Source organism: Dryas octopetala, chromosome 2, assembly GCF_963921425.1.
Source record: "Dryas octopetala chromosome 2, drDryOcto1.1, whole genome shotgun sequence".
Classification (NCBI taxonomy): Eukaryota; Viridiplantae; Streptophyta; class Magnoliopsida; order Rosales; family Rosaceae; genus Dryas; species Dryas octopetala.
This window is the reverse complement of record NC_141367.1, coordinates 28452627-28470694: the sequence shown is the minus strand read 5'-3', so window position 1 is coordinate 28470694 and position 18068 is coordinate 28452627. Positions and strand designations below refer to the sequence as shown.

Genomic DNA, 18068 nt, shown 5'->3' with positions numbered 1-18068 from the left:
TCTGTTTGTAATTGTATGTTTCAGGAATAAAAGCAATGTGTTTTCTGCAATTTCTATGTCGTTTTTTACCAATTCGGCATACATGCCCCAAACGACAACTTTATGTGTTTTATGTGGTTGATAAAAAAGCGTGAATATTTATTTATCCCTCCTTGTTATCCCTTGTTTGGGCTGTGGAATAGTGAGGGGGACCAGACCAGACCAACCATGGTTTCCTCTACAGTCTCGGCTCTCTCCCATCCTCTGCTTCATATTTCATATACCAATTTGGATATCTGTGAAAAACCCAGTAACAATCATAAGAGAGTCCAAACTCAAAGCATCTATAAAAGACTCACAGTTTGTAGCTCTAGCTCTCGTCAGCTGTCTTCTCCTTTACCACCATCTCGCCGAGTTCTTCTTCATGGGTCTGTTTCTTTGGCTGCTACAGCAGCCATTCTTCTCTGCTCAAATCCAGGTATATAATTGGAAACATCCCAGATTATATAAGCTATGCCTTTTATTTTTTAGATTTCAGTAGAATATATATCATTGATGTTTATATCATTAGAGCAGAAGCTATATATAACAAATGGGGAGATATTAAGAAAATTAAACTATGAATATTCTTGGCAATCAATCATTTAGAGTACATACATAACTTATTGTGTGAGCAATTTGGTGTTGCAGCTAAAGCTGGATTTCTATCAGGGTCGACTGGGATAGAATCAATTCCTGGTCCTAAGTTGCCTCAAATTGACTTTCTTAATCGCTTCAATGGTTTGTTCCTACCTGATATATCACATTCATTTTTCAACCACAAAGCACTAATGAACAAGCTTGAGATATATATGACAAAATGTTATTCAATTCTTTTGCAGAAGAAAACCAGAAAAAGTATGCAGAAAATGATGCAAGATTCAAATCATCTCCATTACTCCAAGGGCTACTAGAAAAATCCAAGCTGAACAAAGAAAAGTAATTAATGAGCCGACAATGTATATCGAAATAACAATTATTGTAGGTGTCTTGGTATCGTTTTGATATGTAAATTGCTTATGGCATATTTCAACTTGAAAATGTGCAGGAACCGTCAAGAAATTCAAGACAAGTACTGCATACGCGGGGCAGAATGGGGTGTTGGAGATTGCTCAGCAGAGGGAATGACACCAGATGAAAAAGATAAGTTCATTGCAATGTTGAAGGAGAAGGCTGGTATCAAGTGATTATTGCATTGATGCTGCAGGCTTGTGTCATGCTTTGTTCCTTAGTCCTTAGATTTGCAGCACAGCCAACTCTGCCAAGTAATTAGAATCAAATTTCGAAGAGTTTCTTATGGCACCATGGTACTAGAAGCCATTTGTAATATTTGATTGTAATGGTTTCCTATTGATTTCTTCATTGGTAATATTGTTAATGTCATTTCCTTCTCATTAGTAAGATACATATATATATATATATTCACATTTAAAAAAGAGAAGTTTTGAAACAAAACAAATTAGTGTTTGTATGTATATATATATGTATATAATTTCAATAATGCTAAAGTGACTATATTTTTTTAGCGAATGATATGACAATATTCGTATCATTATACGAATTAAAAATAAATGAAGTTTAAAGTGAATTTATATTTAAATAAATGAAATATTGCACATTATATTCTAAAACATTCATACTTTTATGGAGTGAGTTTCTTATGGCCCAAAAATATGCAATTCCCATGTTTCCCATTTCACAAAGTGGTGTAGGAAAATGAAAAACAATTTGAAAAGTAACTTAAGGAGTTAAGGGTTACCTTCTTAGTTAACAAAGCTTCAAAGGGAGTTTTAGCAGACTTAAAATGAAATCTATGGTTTCTTTCATGGTGATGTGGAGTGCTACTTTTGCATCAAAATAGCACACCTGAAACGTTAACAAAAGATGAAAATAATATACATCACATCACATTACTATTTATAAAAAACATTATTTACCAACAAAAAAAAAAAATCTTCAAAATCTGTTTTCCTTTCTAAACACAGATTTAATATTTGGTCTTAGACTCTTAGCTAGACATCAGAATGGAATGGTCTTACAAGGAATTTAAGAAAGATGAAAGGGGGAATCTGATATTTCTGAGCCAATCAACACAAACGACAACAAATACAAATATAACAGAAAGTCCAGTTAAAAATAATAAATAGCTAATAATTTAATTTATTTATTTTTATATTATTTGCGCGTAATCTATTTCTGGCCAAAGCCCAAACGAGCTCTGCAAGCTCATCGACTCAGCAAAAATAGCTGTATAATCACGACAGGTACTTCTCCTCTTTCTCTTCCCGAACGACTTCTACGATTTCTTCAAATTTTTTATTCAATCGATTTTAACTTTGATTTTCTCTGAAAATTTCAGGCTAGGGTTACATACAGAGTCCGTTTGGTCATATGTAATGGAAAATTGAATTAATTTCATTTTCCTGCAGTTCCTCAACAGCCAAACGAGAATTGCTAAAAAATTGAGTGGCTCTTAATTTGTCCCTGTTGTGATTTACATAAATTTGCTCTGTCTGAGTTTGAATTTGAATTTGAATTTGGGCTTCTCAGCCAAGAAAAAGAGGTGATTCTTAACTTGAGATTACGTGGAATTGTAATTGGTAAACTTAGGTATGGGTTTTCGTGGGTTATATAAAAGTTCAATTTTTTTTGGTTAAATTGTAAAACTTTTAGATGAAAATCATGATCTTATTTTTATATGAATGTGATTATTTTGATTGTCACATGGTTCATTTTGTTGTTTTTCAGGGGAATTCTGTGATTAGTTTGGGTTAGAATTGTTGAATTCATGTGGCAGTTGAAGCTTGAATTTTGAAAGTTCTGGTGTATAGTAGTGCTTTTGGCTAGGGGAGTGACTGTATTTCGGAGTCACAAAAATGTACCGGACTGTGGCTGCAGCCACGACTGCAAACCGGGGTGGATCTCCAACTGATAGTGGGGATTATGTGGTCACTTTAGATCAAGTTCCACGGTGGAGCAATGCTGAGCATCGTTCTTCTTTGGAATATGACAATGAAGATCCTTCGTTTTCGAATTCATATTTTCCTGACCCCTTAACTTCTCAATCTGGGGCGGAGAGTGGCAGCAATGGGATAGTTTCAAGATTTCCGGTTGATCATGAAATTAATTCGAAGATATATCTGTGGAGGGGGAACCCATGGAATCTCGAAGTTGATGCTGTAGTGAATTCTACAAATGAGGTGAGCACTGGCTTGTGAATCTATGATGATAAATTCTTGTTAGAACAGTGAAAATGTGTCTACTATGGGCAATGCGAAAGGTCGCGGTATTTTCCTCGTGACATTGTGGGTGTATTATATCTTTGTGGGGAGAGGAAAATGCTTCACATTGACTATGAGCATGCTCAGGCCTGAAAATAAGCATGCTTGGGCCTCTAAGGACTTTTTAGTTTTCAAATCAATCCACCCTTGGGCCAATAAGGTTGCCTTTAATCAGGAAACACCATCAAGCATATTCGGATTGAACCACTAATAGATGCATGTGGCTAACAAATTGTACTATTCCTGACATGCTTTTCAATTTGATCATTTACAGAACATGGATGAAGCACACTGCAGCCCTGGTTTGCATGCCGCAGCTGGACCTGGTCTTGCAGAAGAATGTGCAGCACTGGTATTCTAATTATTGATTGTTTTTTAGCTATTTTATATTGAAATATATATATTTTTTATACTCAGTTGCAGTAGAATGTTGTCTTCAGACACTGGTCATACAATCCTTGATACTTGAAATATGTCTTTTTTTAAAGCTTTCTCACTGGTGTTCTGTTTAAATTAATTAATATCAGACTCAACTGATTTGGTATACCTTTGTTTCTTGACAGGGTGGATGCCGAACAGGGATGGCAAAGGTTACTAAGGCGTATGACCTTCCAGCTAGGTGGGTATATTGGTACACTTTTCATATATATATAGACAAAGGAAGCTGAAATCTATGTAGTATTATATCAGAAAGCTCATTTATGCACCCAAGCACTCTTCATGTATGTTTCTACTGGCTGGAATTAAGAGACATTGTTAGTTTGTAGGATATGTTGATTATTATTAGCTTTTGTCTGTTCTTAATTTCATTAGTTGAGGTTATAGAAACTTTTTTTGCCATTCTGTTTTGGCTGCCAGAATATATTTTAAAGAGAAATCCTTTGATCTGGATCTTGAATATGTCAATTTGTGTTTATTCTGCATAAGGCTTGTTTTAGTGAGCTAGCTTAATTTATGTGTTGCATATTATGCTCTAGCATCCTGAACTTTAATTTTTTATTAACATTTTTTTATATGTTAGGAGTGTTTGCCCTAGTATTCATGCTGCTCACAACATTCTTGGATAAAAAAAAGATGTTTTTTCCTTGTATATTATTCCAGGAGGGTTATCCATACCGTTGGCCCCAAGTATGCAGTGAAATACCATACTGCTGCAGAAAATGCTCTGAGTCATTGCTACCGTTCTTGCCTTGAACTTCTCATTGAAAATGGGCTGCAAAGGTGCTTGGCAGCTGATGGCTACGCTATTTTCTTTCTTAGTCTTTTCATCTACCGTGCTTCTCTCTCTCTCTCTCTCCTTTTTTTTTTAAATAAAAAATTATGGAACTCACTTTGTTTGACAAACATAATTGCAGCATTGCAATGGGGTGTATATATACAGAGGCTAAGAACTATCCTCGTGAGCCAGCTGCCCATGTCGCTATAAGTGAGTTTTTTTCTTACATGTTTCAGTATTTAAGTTCTTTGTAATGATGTATCACTTGAAGTGCATAAGTACATTGGGCATATTTGGGCATCCATAGGAAATAGAAATTCCCAGCCTAATACTGTCCTATGCAGGATTATATATACAGAATCATCATCATCATCGTAAATGTCACATGGTCTGAAAAGGATAACAATCATCAGATATCCAAACTAATCTTACTGGGGACAAAGAAAAGTTGAAAAAAATAAAATAAAATAAATAAATAAATAAAACTAAAGTTTCAAATACTATGAAGGCCTAAAACAGATTATATACTGTACAATGTGGTGATGGCTCCTGCTATCTCTTATATTTGCCCTCTTTGCTTATGAGTTGTAGCTTGAAATGATATAGTAGCAATTACAGTGGAGCCATTCAGATTTGTGGGACAAAAAGATCACCATCTTGTGAAATACATGTCTTTTGCATGCATGATACATATAATTTACGTACCTATCGATATAAATGCTGAATTACTCAAATTTATATTTGTGTATATACATCCACATTTTAATTGTTTATGTATAATTATGTTGACAGAAGATTGATTATATTTCTTTCATCTATTGTCTTCTTATGTTCAGGGACTGTGCGGCGGTTTCTTGAGAAGCAGAAAGATAAAATCGCAGCTGTTGTTTTTTGTACTACCACATCAACTGATACTGAGATATACAAAAGGTGTAAATTGTGCTGCAAATCATGATATATGTGACTTGTAAAAATTTACAATTATTTTGAATGTTAGAAAATTTTGAGAACTCATAATCCCCCAACTTTTCCCAATGTAGATTGCTTCCGCTTTACTTTCCTCGAGATAAACTTGAGGAGGAGGTTGCCATGTCAAAGCTTCCTGCTGATGTAGGTGATGAAAATGGTGAGACAATTATAGATGAACGTAAAATCAGGATAAAGCCTTTGCCTAAAAAGAATATTCCAAAGCCTCCCCAAGCTCCAGTTGATCTTCCTGTGAGTGATGTCGGCTTGGTACGAAGGTCAGTTAATTAGAAGTAGTTTGCTTTAAACAGAAAAATGAAGAGCAGTGTTTTAAGTAATATCAAGAGTAGTTTACATGATGCTTACTGCAGAATGCCATTGAAGAACTCCATGTTTTATACATGAATGTTCATAGATGTCTGTGTATTTATGTTCTTTGCTTTGGTGGGTTATCAAGCCTATGCTTCCGTTTGCTAGATATAAAATTATCATTAGCTGTTTTGGTTTAAATCACCAATTGACTTATGGAAGGATTTTTATATAGGAGCTCATCATATCTGGATTCATATCTGGATCCTGCCTTCATGTCCTTAATAAAAGATCCAGATCAGAGACGCAAGGAACAGTGGGAAAAAACTGCTCAAGCACAAAGTGGATGGAATTGTGCTAAAATGCTTGGATTTGGTGACCTTGGTGGGCCTCCATTGTCTGCTGCAGAAGAATACTCGCTTCATTCAAGATACCTTGCTAAAGCAAATTCTCTTAATCTTTCTGAAATTGCAGAAATGAAAATTGTGTAAGCTTTTAATCTTTCATTCAAGATACCTTGCAAATGGAGGTTGAATATCAAAATTTATGAATCTTTTTGTGGGATATATAAATTTTGAGTTCCAATTTATTGTGACAAAACTATGCAGAACAGTTTCCCATAATCCTGAAAAGGCAAGTGTATGAATGAATGACCCGCAGGGAGGTTCTTATTTTGTTGTAGAGCATATTAATATTTTAGGAATAAGTTTGGATTGAGTGCCTTGTGTTGCAATTTGATATTAAATTAAATGTATATTTTTTTCTCTATATTTCAGTTACCGGGGCGGGGTTGACAGTGAGGGTCGTCCTGTAATGGTAGTTGTGGGGGCACATTTTCTGCTGCGATGTCTTGATCTAGAACGATTTGTGCATTATGTTGTTAAGGTAGTGAAGTATTCAAGTTGATGCTAACTGCAAATATATAAGCTGCATAAACTTCACTTTGTGGTGCTTGTTGCATAATTATGTCATATATTATGGAGTGTTTGTTGTTGTTAATAACATATGTATCTTGTTTATTGATTTACAGGAGTTTGAGCCCGTGATACAGAAGCCTTATACTATTGTTTACTTCCACTCTGCAGCATCTTTACAGCTGTAAGTTCTTCATAGCTTTTAATTCAACACTTGAAACAATTCTAGGGTGAATTTAAGCTTTTAATTCTATTGTATACTTCTGCACCACGGGACAGTTCCATTTCCTTGGAAGATGAAAAAGATTTTTAACTCTCACAAGAATTGTAGAACTAATTAGTAGGATGAAATAAATTGTTTGGTGGAGCTTCAATCACTGATTATTACTCCTTGGGGATATATAAGTGGTAAACTGTATCTGAATAGTTTATATTTATATGCAGAGCTTCTTTCTAATTCATTGAGTTTTGCTTTTCTGAATGTATGGCAGTCAGCCAGACTTGGGATGGATGAGAAGATTACAACAAATACTTGGTCGTAAACACCAACGTAATCTGCATGTAGGCACCGGCACCACTGAATTTTTGCATCTACTTTAGCAATTATATATCTACCATCTGCCATCCTGTATCTGATCTTTGTTTTCTTTGTATAGGCAATATATGTACTTCACCCAACTTTTGGACTGAAGGCTGCTATATTTGCACTGCAATTGTTTGTGGACAATCTGGTATGTCTAATTTTGTTTGTGAGGGCTTAGTTATTAAGACTTCCCATCACTTAAAGAGTGATGTTGTGAATTGTTTGTGAATGTTTTGGAACTTTTGTTTGTAGGTATGGAAGAAAGTGGTATATGTAGATAGATTGCTGCAGCTCTTCAGATACGTTCCTCGTGAGCAGTTGACCATCCCTGACTTTGTGTTCCAGTTGAGTTTCCTTGCATAAATACTTTGTATGTAATGACTATAATAGAAGGTAACCAGATATCTGATGATTTTGATGACCATGATCAATGCAGGCACGATTTGGAAGTGAATGGTGGGAAGGGTCTTATTGTGGACCCCAGAACAAAGTACGTTTATCATCGACCATAGCATCAGATACACAGTTCCATCAGGCAATGAAGGAGGTCCATGGATTGTGATTTCTCGATTTTATTGTCTTTTATTATATGTTATAGGTAGATGGTTGAGTTTGTCTGTTAATTGTGTAGAAAAAAATGTCAATTTTTTTAATGTTATTTTTGAAGCAAATCAGCAATGATCTGCTTATTGTTTAAAGATGGAAATTAATAATATTCTTTCTTGTATTATCTTGAACGAGCCATCAATAAAATACAAGTTCGTTGTTTTGAGCTTTGTGAAAGCAAGAGTCATTGACACTATATATCAACTTGCATTTATAAATCCATGGATGAGATTTGCTCATGTCGTGCAAACCAACCACAAGAACATGCAATCTTTGTACATGATGCGAGAGGCTTTCCTAGGTCGTGCTCATTTCAAAAGGAGATGCCAAAAGAAGGGAAAAAAGGGAAACAAAATTATTTTTACTTTAGTACTTCATGTTCCCAATTATCTCATTCCTAACTAATAATTCTCTCTCATTTTAGTTTTTGTCTCGAATTAACAAGGAACACCTTATTTTAAATTATTTTGTCATTTTTTCGGTAACAAATAAAAATTTCAATAATTTCACAAGCCTGATATCTATTAATGAAAAAGTTCAATTCACACTCTTTCTCCTATCCTACTACCACTATATCCCTCTCCCTTTATCAGAAGCAAATATTAACTTCTCTCCTACTTATATAGTTATATGCCAAAAGTATTATAAAATTATTTTTATTTCATAAAAGGTTTTAAAATACATCTCCTTGTGTAAAGTGCTTAGTATTTTTTTTTCTAACAAAAATGTTTAGATTATTCTTATTATTATTAAAAAAAAAAAAAGGTGTTTAGATATTTCTTCAATTCTTCTTTTCGCTCTCTAATACAACTTGTCAAAATATTTTCCAGATAAACACAGTTCATATCCTAATCCACGATGCTGGCGATAATTACCCAGTGGGTCTCAAGCTAGAACTAGAAGTCTAGAGGGTGTTCCACACACTAATTTATATATTTTGGAAATTTAAGTTTTAGAAAATCTTGAAGACCAAGGCGAACCCAACCAACTTGGCCTCTTCGCTTGCTCCGGCAACTCTCCGGTGAGGTCACCTTTTACATACTCTCATTTTCTTCACTTTGTATTCTCCATTTGATAGCAATTAGCAAATACTTAAGCTAGTCGATTTGGATTGCTTTGGAATTACTCTGGTAATGTTTAGAACACAATTACTGAGGATTTAATGGGTTAATTTACATCAGGAACATTATGACACATGGCACAGAAAGATAAGGTTTTGATAAGAGTCCTCAATTGGGTATATGTGATTTTGTTTACTTTCAATTTGGCATGCTAGAAAGTTGGACTAAAGTGTATTCGTTTGAGAAATTCAATTTTCCATTGTCTTTTTTTCACATTCCAGTGGTTTATTTCTTGGTATTGTATGCTTGAATGATTTTTTGTTAGGTGGCATTAGTGGAATTTGCTTCAAATATAGTGTTTCCCATGTTAATTGGATGTGTCTTTTTATAGGACTTACTGTACACTTGTATATGCTGATATTGCTGTACAAAAGTGCAAAAGAAGAAGAAGGGTAGTTAACTGTAAAAGGGTATCTCATTGCTCAGCAAGAAAATGGTGCAAGGTCTGTCATTGAGCACTATGACTACGTCCCGAAATAGTGGGGTCTGTGGATCAATGCCTTTGTGGAGGAAGCAATTCAAGCTACTGAGGAAAACCCAGATAAGCTCTGCTATTGAAAGGCATTGTATCTGGCATCTGTGCGATCAAAGCGTATTCTTAAAAGGTAACCCCAATGTGTTAAGACAAAGGAAAGTAAGGGTGGAAGCTGGATGGCTGTTTAAAGGGGGAGATCGGGGGTTGGATGCAAGCTCAGAGCGAAGCGAGAGTGCTAATGAAGATATTTTGATATTCTTTTTCCAGCTGGACCTGGCAACTCGAGTACAGGTTTGATGGAGCTCCTTTTATGGTTTTAATCTTATATAGGGTATGTCGTGTGACATATGCCTCAATTTTGTTAGTCTAACAAGCTTTTCTGTTTTGGGATGCATTGGCAGTACGCTTTGAATATGGAAGAGTATGATATTGCACAACAACTGAGAAACAAGCTGACTGAGGTTAGATCTCTCATCCTGATTATAAGTGAAATGCTAACCAGGTGGGCATGGCTTGTTTGAAATATCTTTGCGTTTTCTTTTAATATAACAAACTATGAACTCTTATAACACAAAGCAAAGAGTACAAGGGACACCCTTATAGGCTTCTATAAAGGATGCATATTTCCAACTTGCTTAGTAAAATCATGAGAAGCAGTATGAAGTATTAATACAGATTGTGTTTCAAGCTTTTCTATGAACAACGGATGATGAAACTTTGGATTATTCTCAAATATTACAAGAAACAAAAGGTGTTGTTAACGTGATCTATGCCAGCCTCTATGTTGGGACTTTTAAAAGAATTGTTGGAATGTAATCTTTTGGTGTTTAAGTTAACACCTGAATGCATGATGCACGTCTGCATAAATGTCCCATCCCATATGTATAAGCCTCATTTACAAATCAAATAGATATGCAGCTTTGCCTAATAGGCATTCTTCTTGGAAGGTTGAAGCAGAGGTGATTAGGCAGCAAGAGGCAAAAAGGGGGTCATCTCCAAAGAGTGAGGCTCAAGATAAGACTATAAGTATCATTCGCCTACGGTACGTCCCAGTTTTTGGTATCTTGTATCTGATTAAGGTTTTGTTTCAGTTAGAAAGGTTTAATCTATATGTTTTTCTTTCTACTTTTCTTTTGGTCCAATTATATTGGCATATGGGATAGACTAAACATTAAATTAGACTGCCTCTCTGTCCTTTCTTACAGTGCAGACCTGCAGAGTGCAATTGAACGTGAGAATTATGCATTGGCAGCCAAGCTACGAGATGAAATTTCCAAACTGGAGGCAGAGTCATTGGCCGCATCTGCAAAAGCTTTGGTACATGAAAATGCAAAATATTCATTTCGTTTGGGACAGAGAGTGAGGCATAAAGTTTTTGGTATGTAATTTTCATCTTTCATTTATCTAATTCCGACGTAAGTTGTGTTTACAAATGGAATGCTTCTTAAGAGTCATGTTGGGAGCATTTAGGCAATTCATTTTAAAAGCCTTACAGAATCTGTGAATAAGTAGAATTGGATTTTATGTGTTTCGTTTCTTCCTTTCCTGCTTGTTTCTGTTACATAAGTCTTATGTTATGTTTTCAGGCTACCGAGCCGTGGTTTGTGGAATGGATCCAGTATGCTGTGAATCAGGTTCATGGATGGAAACTGCACAGGTTGAAAAGTTGTCTCGGGGTTCTAATCAGCCATTTTATCAGGTTTGAAACTTGGTCTATACCCTTCCTGATTAGACCTTGACATATGTTTCTGATATGATCTATTAAAATGAATTAGAATAAGAATAATAACAACAGTAATGATATAGTTACTGTGGTGTATAGTTTCTTATTTGAATGATTATCTTTTTCTCTCCCTTTCCCCGAGTGAGCAAACCTTGCATGAAATACTATCTTCAATTGTCACTTCTTTATTTTTTGCCAGATTTTGGTTGATGTACATGCGGACCCCAACCTTCTGGTGGCATATGGTAATGTTTAACTGTTTGACCCAATTCCTTCATAAAGCTGCTTTCTGGGCATTGTAATCAGTTTCTCTTACTATGTTACCACATAGTTTATTTCATATAAATTTGTAATAATTGTACGTTATCTCAGCTGCTGAAACATTATTGTACAAGTGCCTGGATTTCTAATGTCTTGTGTCAGATATATTTGATTTGTAAGCTTTTGCTGGTTTTCCTATGCTGCAGTTCCTGAGGAAAATTTATTAGCCCCTGACGAACCAGACAAGGTGAGTAGTAGTCTCCCCTTCTTTTGATTTTGCATTTATTTATTTTTTAACATTCATTTTCTCTTATTGAATTGGATTTCCCTTGAAGAATGAGAAATTCCACTGTTAATTGGGTCTGTTCTGCTGTTAACTATGTACAGGATCGATTTGATCATCCATATATTTCCTTTTTATTCTATGGGATGGATGCAGCTGGGGATTTCATCCCCATCAAGCAACTGCGAGAGAAGAACAACAGGCCCCGACATGAAATACCCTTTGATCCAGAAGATGAAGGGCATGATGGTGATGCTTAGACAAAAGCAACAGACCTATAAGACCCCGATTTACAAAGAACCCAATTTATATGTTCTCTCCTTTTCTCTCCCTACGTGGAGAATAGGTTCCCAACTAATTAGAATGTGGATATATCATTAAACAGGTAGCAGAAATCAAGAGAGAGACCGTTTCTATTGTGTTTGTACCCATCTCACTGAAGCCTTAAAGCAGCTACTAAGATTAAGAAGTTGTGAAATTTTCTTCTGGCATTTTGCCTTCATTTGTACATATACTGTTCTTTGGAATCCTTGCGCTATTATTTCAGTTCCATGGTAACCTCTAGGTTCCCCGGGATCTATTCTTAATCATTAAATAGTGTTACTTGCAAAACAATCAATTATGGTCAACTCCTGATGAAGAGGATAGATATCCTGGGATCAATCACTTTTTTGGCTAAGCATCCTTGAAAAGTCACTTGCATGGGCAAAGAAAATTTGCATATTTATGCTGTTTAAAAAAGACACAGCAAATACCAATTACTTATTGTTGGTTTATTAATATTTTTTTAATTTTGTTGAAAAATTGACAAATTCGAATCTCTTCCTTCCATAACATTTGTAGTAGTGTAGTGTAGTTTGTTTTCTTTTGGGCTTTGGCCCCAAGAGCACCGAAAACAATTAAAAAATAAAAATATTACCTTGTAAATTATACGCCCACCCTTTATTGAAGGCCACCGACCCTCTCTCTCTCTCTGACCCAAAGCTCAGGGAAAGAGAGTCGGACACTCTCATTCTTCGTATTCATTCTTAAACTCACTTTGGCTATATGATATCTCCCATGTCACTTAGCTATGACCTTATACATACCCTTATTCAGGTCGTGCACCATCTTAAGAACACTCACCCAACTCCATGCCCACCTCGTAGTCTCAGGTCTCCACAAAGACCCACAAGCCTCCACCAAACTCATACAATCCTATGCCCAAATGGGTTCCCTCCAATCATCAACCCAAGTCTTTGAAACCTTCCCAAACCCAGATTCTTTCATGTGGGGTGTACTTATGAAGTGTTTTGTGTGGAATCACTACTTTCAAGAAGCCATTTCGCTCTACAACAAAATGTTGCACCATGCAATATGCATGAATAGGTTTATATTCCCTTCCATTTTGAGAGCTTGTTCCGGTTATGGTGATCTGGGTGTTGGTGGAAAAGTCCATGGGAGGATAATAAAATGTGGGTTTGACTCTGATGCTGTGGTTGAGACCTCATTGCTTGGTTTGTACAGGGAACTGGGTTGCTTAGACGATGCCTGGAAGGTGTTTAACGCAATGCCAATGAGAGATGTGGTGTCGTGGAGTTCGGTTATTTCGTGTTTTGTGGAGAATGGAGAGGCGAGTGAAGCGTTGGAGGTGTTCCGTTGGATGGTCTCCGAAGGTGTTGAACCGGATTCGGTCATAATGCTTAGTGTAGCTGAGGCTTGTGGGGAGTTGGTGTTGTTGAGAGTAGCAAGGTCAGTACATGGTCATGTTGTTAGAAGGGAAATTAAAAGTGATGGGCCTTTGAATAATTCTCTTGCTGCAATGTACACTAAATGTGGTGACTTGCAAAGTGCGGAAAGGATTTTTCGTAATGTTACTTGTGGGCATACTGCATCTTGGACTACAATGATTTCCTGCTACAATCAAACTGGTTCTTTCCGGGAAGCACTAGACGTTTTCATTGAGATGCAAGAGTCTAAAGTGGAACCCAATTCAGTAACCTTGATGTGTGTTCTACTGTCTTGTTTTAGGTTAGGCTTGCTCAAAGAAGGGAAGTCTGTTCATTGCTTTGTTATTAGAAACGCTGTAGACCCTGACCTTGATTTTTTAGGATCAGCATTATTAGAATTATACTCTGAAATTAGGGGACTAAGCTATTCTCAAAGGGTTCTTAATATAATTGGAGAGAGAAATGTTGAGTCATGGAACACACTTATTTCGGTTTATTCTCATAAAGGTATGTTCAGAGAGGCATTGTTCCTCTTTGTGCAGATGCAAACCCAAGGACTAATGCCAGATTCATTCAGCATGTCAAGTACTCTCTCAGCTTGTGGAAAGGTGGGGTTTTTAGAGCTTGGACATCAGATACATGGTCATATAATAAAAAGAGGATATTTACATGAGTTTGTTCTGAATTCACTAATTGATATGTACTCAAAATGTGGGTTTGTGCATTCAGCATACATGATATTTGATAAGATCGAACACCGTGGTGTCAAAACATGGAATTCTATGATTTCTGGATTTTCTCAAAATGGTCAGTGTGTCATGGCATTCAGTCTTTTTTATCAAATGTACTTGAACTGTCTTGAGATTGATGAAGTCACCATTTTAAGTGTTATTCAAGCTTGCTCCGAAATAGGTTATCTTGAAAAGGGAAAATGGGTTCACCACAAGCTCATAACATTTGGTGTGAGGAAAGATCTCTATATTGATACAGCTCTAACTGACATGTATGCCAAATGTGGAGACCTTCGATCAGCTCAAGCAATTTTTGATATGATGGCAGAAAGAAGCGTGGTGTCATGGAGTGTCATGATTGCAGGGTATGGCATGCATGGCCAGGTTGGTGCTGCCATATCACTCTTTACTCAAATGGTAGAAACGGGAATGGAACCGAATGAGGTTACCTTCACGAATATTCTTTCAGCTTGCAGTCATACAGGAGCTCTTGAGAAAGGATGGTTGTATTTTAGATCAATGAGGGATTTCGGTATTGAGCCCAATGCAGAACATTTTGCTTGTATAGCTGACCTTCTAAGTCGAGCTGGTGATCTCAACGGAGCATATGAAATTATCAAATCAATGCCATTCCCTGTAGATGCTAGCATATGGGGCGCCCTGCTTAATGGATGTCGAATCCACCACAGGATGGACATGATTAAAAGCATTAAAATTGACCTTAAAGATGTTAGCACAGATGACACTGGATACTACACCTTATTCTCTAACATATATGCTGAAGGAGGGAACTGGGATCAATTTGGGAATGTGAGACGAAAGATGAAACGTATTGGTCTAAGGAAGGTCCCAGGATACAGTATCATTGAGCTTGATAAACGAGTTTACAGATTTGTTGCTGGAGATACCTCTCATCCCCAAATGGGGGAGGCTTACAGGTTTTTGGAAAATTTCCAGAGTCTAACTCACGAACCAAGGGATAACTTAGAATTTGATGTGAGCAGAAGCACCCTAACTTTTTGTATGTAGATTGTGTAGGTAAGTTTTCAAGAGTAGCAAACAGAACATGTAACGTACTTTTGGAATTTTCTCTTCTTTTTTTGAGGCTGAGAATATACTTTTGGATTAAAAGAAACTATTATAGAACCATAAAAAGCAGCCCACTTGTATACACATCACAACCTTTTCTTAGCACTCATCGTGGAGCTTTGAAGTCTTGCTTCAACAACAGGGAGCTTCACGGATGAGCTGGTAAATGCACTGCTGTGAAGTCTCATTGTGGATGGTCTTATTGCATGCCATAACTCTTCATTGTCATGTTTGAAGAAGCATACTCGTGAAAATTACATCCAGACTACCACTAAATGAGGTTGCAGAAAAAGAGCCTTACACTTGGGACTTCAAAATTTTTATCCATTCGTCCAGATCATGGATGTGAGTTTCTATGCATGAACTGATAATCCGCCCACAAATATGTTTCATTTTTAAGCACCCAAAATGGCGAAGCAATATTTCTGCAGCTCGTCATCACCTTGACTTTCTGTATTGTATAGACATGCCTAATGAACCATGTAACTAGGCAAAGCATGCCACTGTAACCGGTGTAATGTCATTTCTGATATCCGTCTCCACTTGGCTATATCCAAGGGACTTGCTCAATCGTCTCTGCTTCATTAACTCTCTAACCTCATTAACCTGGCTCCATCTACCATCTGAAGCATACAGGTTAGACATTAGCACATAGTAGCAAGCTTCATCAGGATGCAACTCTAGCATTCTTTTTATTGCCACTTCTCCAAGATCAAACCTTGAATAGAGTCCACAACCATGGAGAAAAGCCCCAAACAATCTAACATCTGGTTGAACCGGCATTTTCTCTATAAATTCCAAGGCTTCTTCAAGTTTTCCGGCACGAGCCAATAGATCGACCATACATGCATAGTGCTTCAAAGAGGGCACAAAGTTATAGTCTTGGCACAATGAATTAAAATACTTCCACCCTTCTGCAACCATTCCTGTATGGCTACAAGCTGATAATAAGGTGGTGAAGATTACTTCGTTGGGCTCTACGTGCTTCTTCAACATATCACTGAAAAGTGCTTGGGAACCTCTACTGTCACCTTGAATTCCATAACCACCAATCATTGCACTCCACGTGATAGTGTTCTTCTCTCCCATCCCATCAAAAACTAGACGAGCAGATTCAGCATCCCCACATTTGGCATAGAAGTTTAAAAGTGCAGTACCAACATAGATGCTTGAAGTTAATAGACCATCCTTTATAGAGTAAGCATGAAGGGATGAACCAACCTGAAGAAAACCAAGGGAAGCGCAAGCTGAGAGGACACTTGCCAATGTGAAAGCATCAAGTGAGAACAATTCTGATTTCATTTGATGAAACAGTTGGAGGGCTTCATATGCAGACCCATTTTGGGAACACCCAGAAATAATTGAATTCCAAGCAATCACATTCTTGTCTGAGATTGTTTCAAAGATATAGCGAGCATCACCAATCATATGGCATTTTGCATACATGTCCACAAGAGCACTTCTCACAGTAGATTCTTCCAACCCAAGTTTAATCCCAAGACCATGGACTGACCTTCCCATTTCCAAATTTCCTGACTGTGCACAAGATGAAAGCACACTTGCAGTGGTAATAGAATTGGGCAAGAGACCAACCCATTTCTCACCAGTAAACAACTTCAAAGCCTCAATCGGGTAACCACTTTGAGTGAACCCAACAATCATTGCTGTCCATGAAACAAGATCGACTGTCCAATTCTCATCAAATACGGAACGAGCATCTCTGATGTCCTCACACTTGACATACATATCCAGAAGAGATGTCACCAGGAAAGAGTTAAGTTCAACACCATTCTTAATCAAGTATCCATGAAGCCACTTTCCCTGATGTAAAGCTCTTAACTTTGTACAAGCTGTAAGTACACTCACTAATGTGAAGTGGTTCCCTTCAACCAACCCCTCTCTCATCCTATTGAACAAAACCAACCCATCTTCCGGACAATCATTTTGCACATACCCTACAATCATTGAAGTCCAACAAACCACATTTCTGTCAAGAATTCCATCAAAAACCGCACGAGAACACTCAATCCATCCACACTTTGCATACACATCCACCAAACCCGTCAACACAAAGCTATCAAGACATGCCACCTTAACAATATGGCAGTGCACCTTCCTCCCTCCATTGACATCCCTTAATTCACTACACGCCTTCAACACAATCGAAAAAACAACGTCGTCATGCTCTCTGACGCATATTCTCATACGGGTATACAACCCCATAACATCCCCATACAAATTGTGCATGAAGTACCACCTCAGCATCACTTTCCACGAATAAAAATCTGGGTTTGTCATTTGATCGAATAACAGCCGGGCACACTTGACATACCCAAATGACCCATATAAACTAATCAACTTAGTACGACAAAGAATATCATCGGAGAGGCCGTGTACGAGGAGCAAACTATGGACTTTCTTGAGGGAATCGATGTTTCTGCACAAAACCAGAAGATTGAAGCATGGGTTTGTAAGAATTGAGCGCGTGGATGCTATGGTTTGAGAAAGTTCAGTTGGTTCTGAAGGTGGCAATTGGTATATGGAATGGGTTACATTCCTCCATTGAAGTAAAGGCTTTTTGAATATTTGCCTATGCAATGTAGAGATGATTTTCATAGCCATCATCATCATCAATTTCCCATTTTCTTTTAATTTCTCGGCGAAATTTTCAGTTTTTGAATAGCAGTTAATTTATGTCTTACATGTGTAGCAGCCTAGCAGTTAGCCGAAAGGTGTTATCGCGGCCCGTCCCAAACGGAGCTTTACTTAGGTGGTTTTGGGTC

General features: G+C 37.1%; 5 protein-coding genes across 5 annotated transcripts; 4 read left to right on the top strand and 1 right to left on the bottom strand.

Moving 5' to 3' along the window:
- Positions 1-143: 143 nt before the first annotated feature.
- LOC147295204 (uncharacterized) lies at positions 144-1401 on the top strand. Its single transcript, XM_086234083.1, has 4 exons — positions 144-457; positions 670-759; positions 861-957; positions 1067-1401. Exons 1-4 carry the CDS (start codon positions 208-210, stop codon positions 1203-1205), a joined length of 576 nt encoding a protein of 191 aa, XP_086090209.1. The 5' UTR covers positions 144-207; the 3' UTR covers positions 1206-1401.
- A 727-nt stretch (positions 1402-2128) lies between these two features.
- LOC147295203 (appr-1-p processing enzyme family protein) lies at positions 2129-7945 on the top strand. Its single transcript, XM_086231868.1, has 16 exons — positions 2129-2282; positions 2378-2628; positions 2767-3218; positions 3574-3651; positions 3863-3918; positions 4401-4520; positions 4655-4725; positions 5352-5445; positions 5556-5759; positions 6026-6277; positions 6567-6675; positions 6821-6888; positions 7196-7265; positions 7361-7435; positions 7540-7631; positions 7724-7945. Exons 3-16 carry the CDS (start codon positions 2895-2897, stop codon positions 7797-7799), a joined length of 1689 nt encoding a protein of 562 aa, XP_086087994.1. The 5' UTR covers positions 2129-2282; positions 2378-2628; positions 2767-2894; the 3' UTR covers positions 7800-7945.
- Positions 7946-8598: 653 nt separating this feature from the next.
- On the top strand, positions 8599-12266 carry LOC147295202 (uvrB/uvrC motif-containing protein). The gene is made up of 9 exons (XM_086232298.1): positions 8599-8914; positions 9346-9780; positions 9891-9950; positions 10437-10531; positions 10695-10867; positions 11076-11188; positions 11412-11457; positions 11680-11720; positions 11861-12266. Exons 2-9 carry the CDS (start codon positions 9448-9450, stop codon positions 12014-12016), a joined length of 1017 nt encoding a protein of 338 aa, XP_086088424.1. The 5' UTR covers positions 8599-8914; positions 9346-9447; the 3' UTR covers positions 12017-12266.
- Positions 12267-12748: 482 nt separating this feature from the next.
- On the top strand, positions 12749-15235 carry LOC147295201 (Tetratricopeptide repeat (TPR)-like superfamily protein). Its single transcript, XM_086232357.1, has one exon. The coding sequence runs from the start codon at positions 12829-12831 to the stop codon at positions 15223-15225; it is 2397 nt and encodes a 798-aa protein (XP_086088483.1). The 5' UTR covers positions 12749-12828; the 3' UTR covers positions 15226-15235.
- A 523-nt stretch (positions 15236-15758) lies between these two features.
- On the bottom strand, positions 15759-17948 carry LOC147295200 (Pentatricopeptide repeat (PPR) superfamily protein). Its single transcript, XM_086232358.1, has one exon. It carries the CDS (start codon positions 17914-17916, stop codon positions 15772-15774), a length of 2145 nt encoding a protein of 714 aa, XP_086088484.1. The 5' UTR covers positions 17917-17948; the 3' UTR covers positions 15759-15771.
- Positions 17949-18068: the final 120 nt, after the last annotated feature.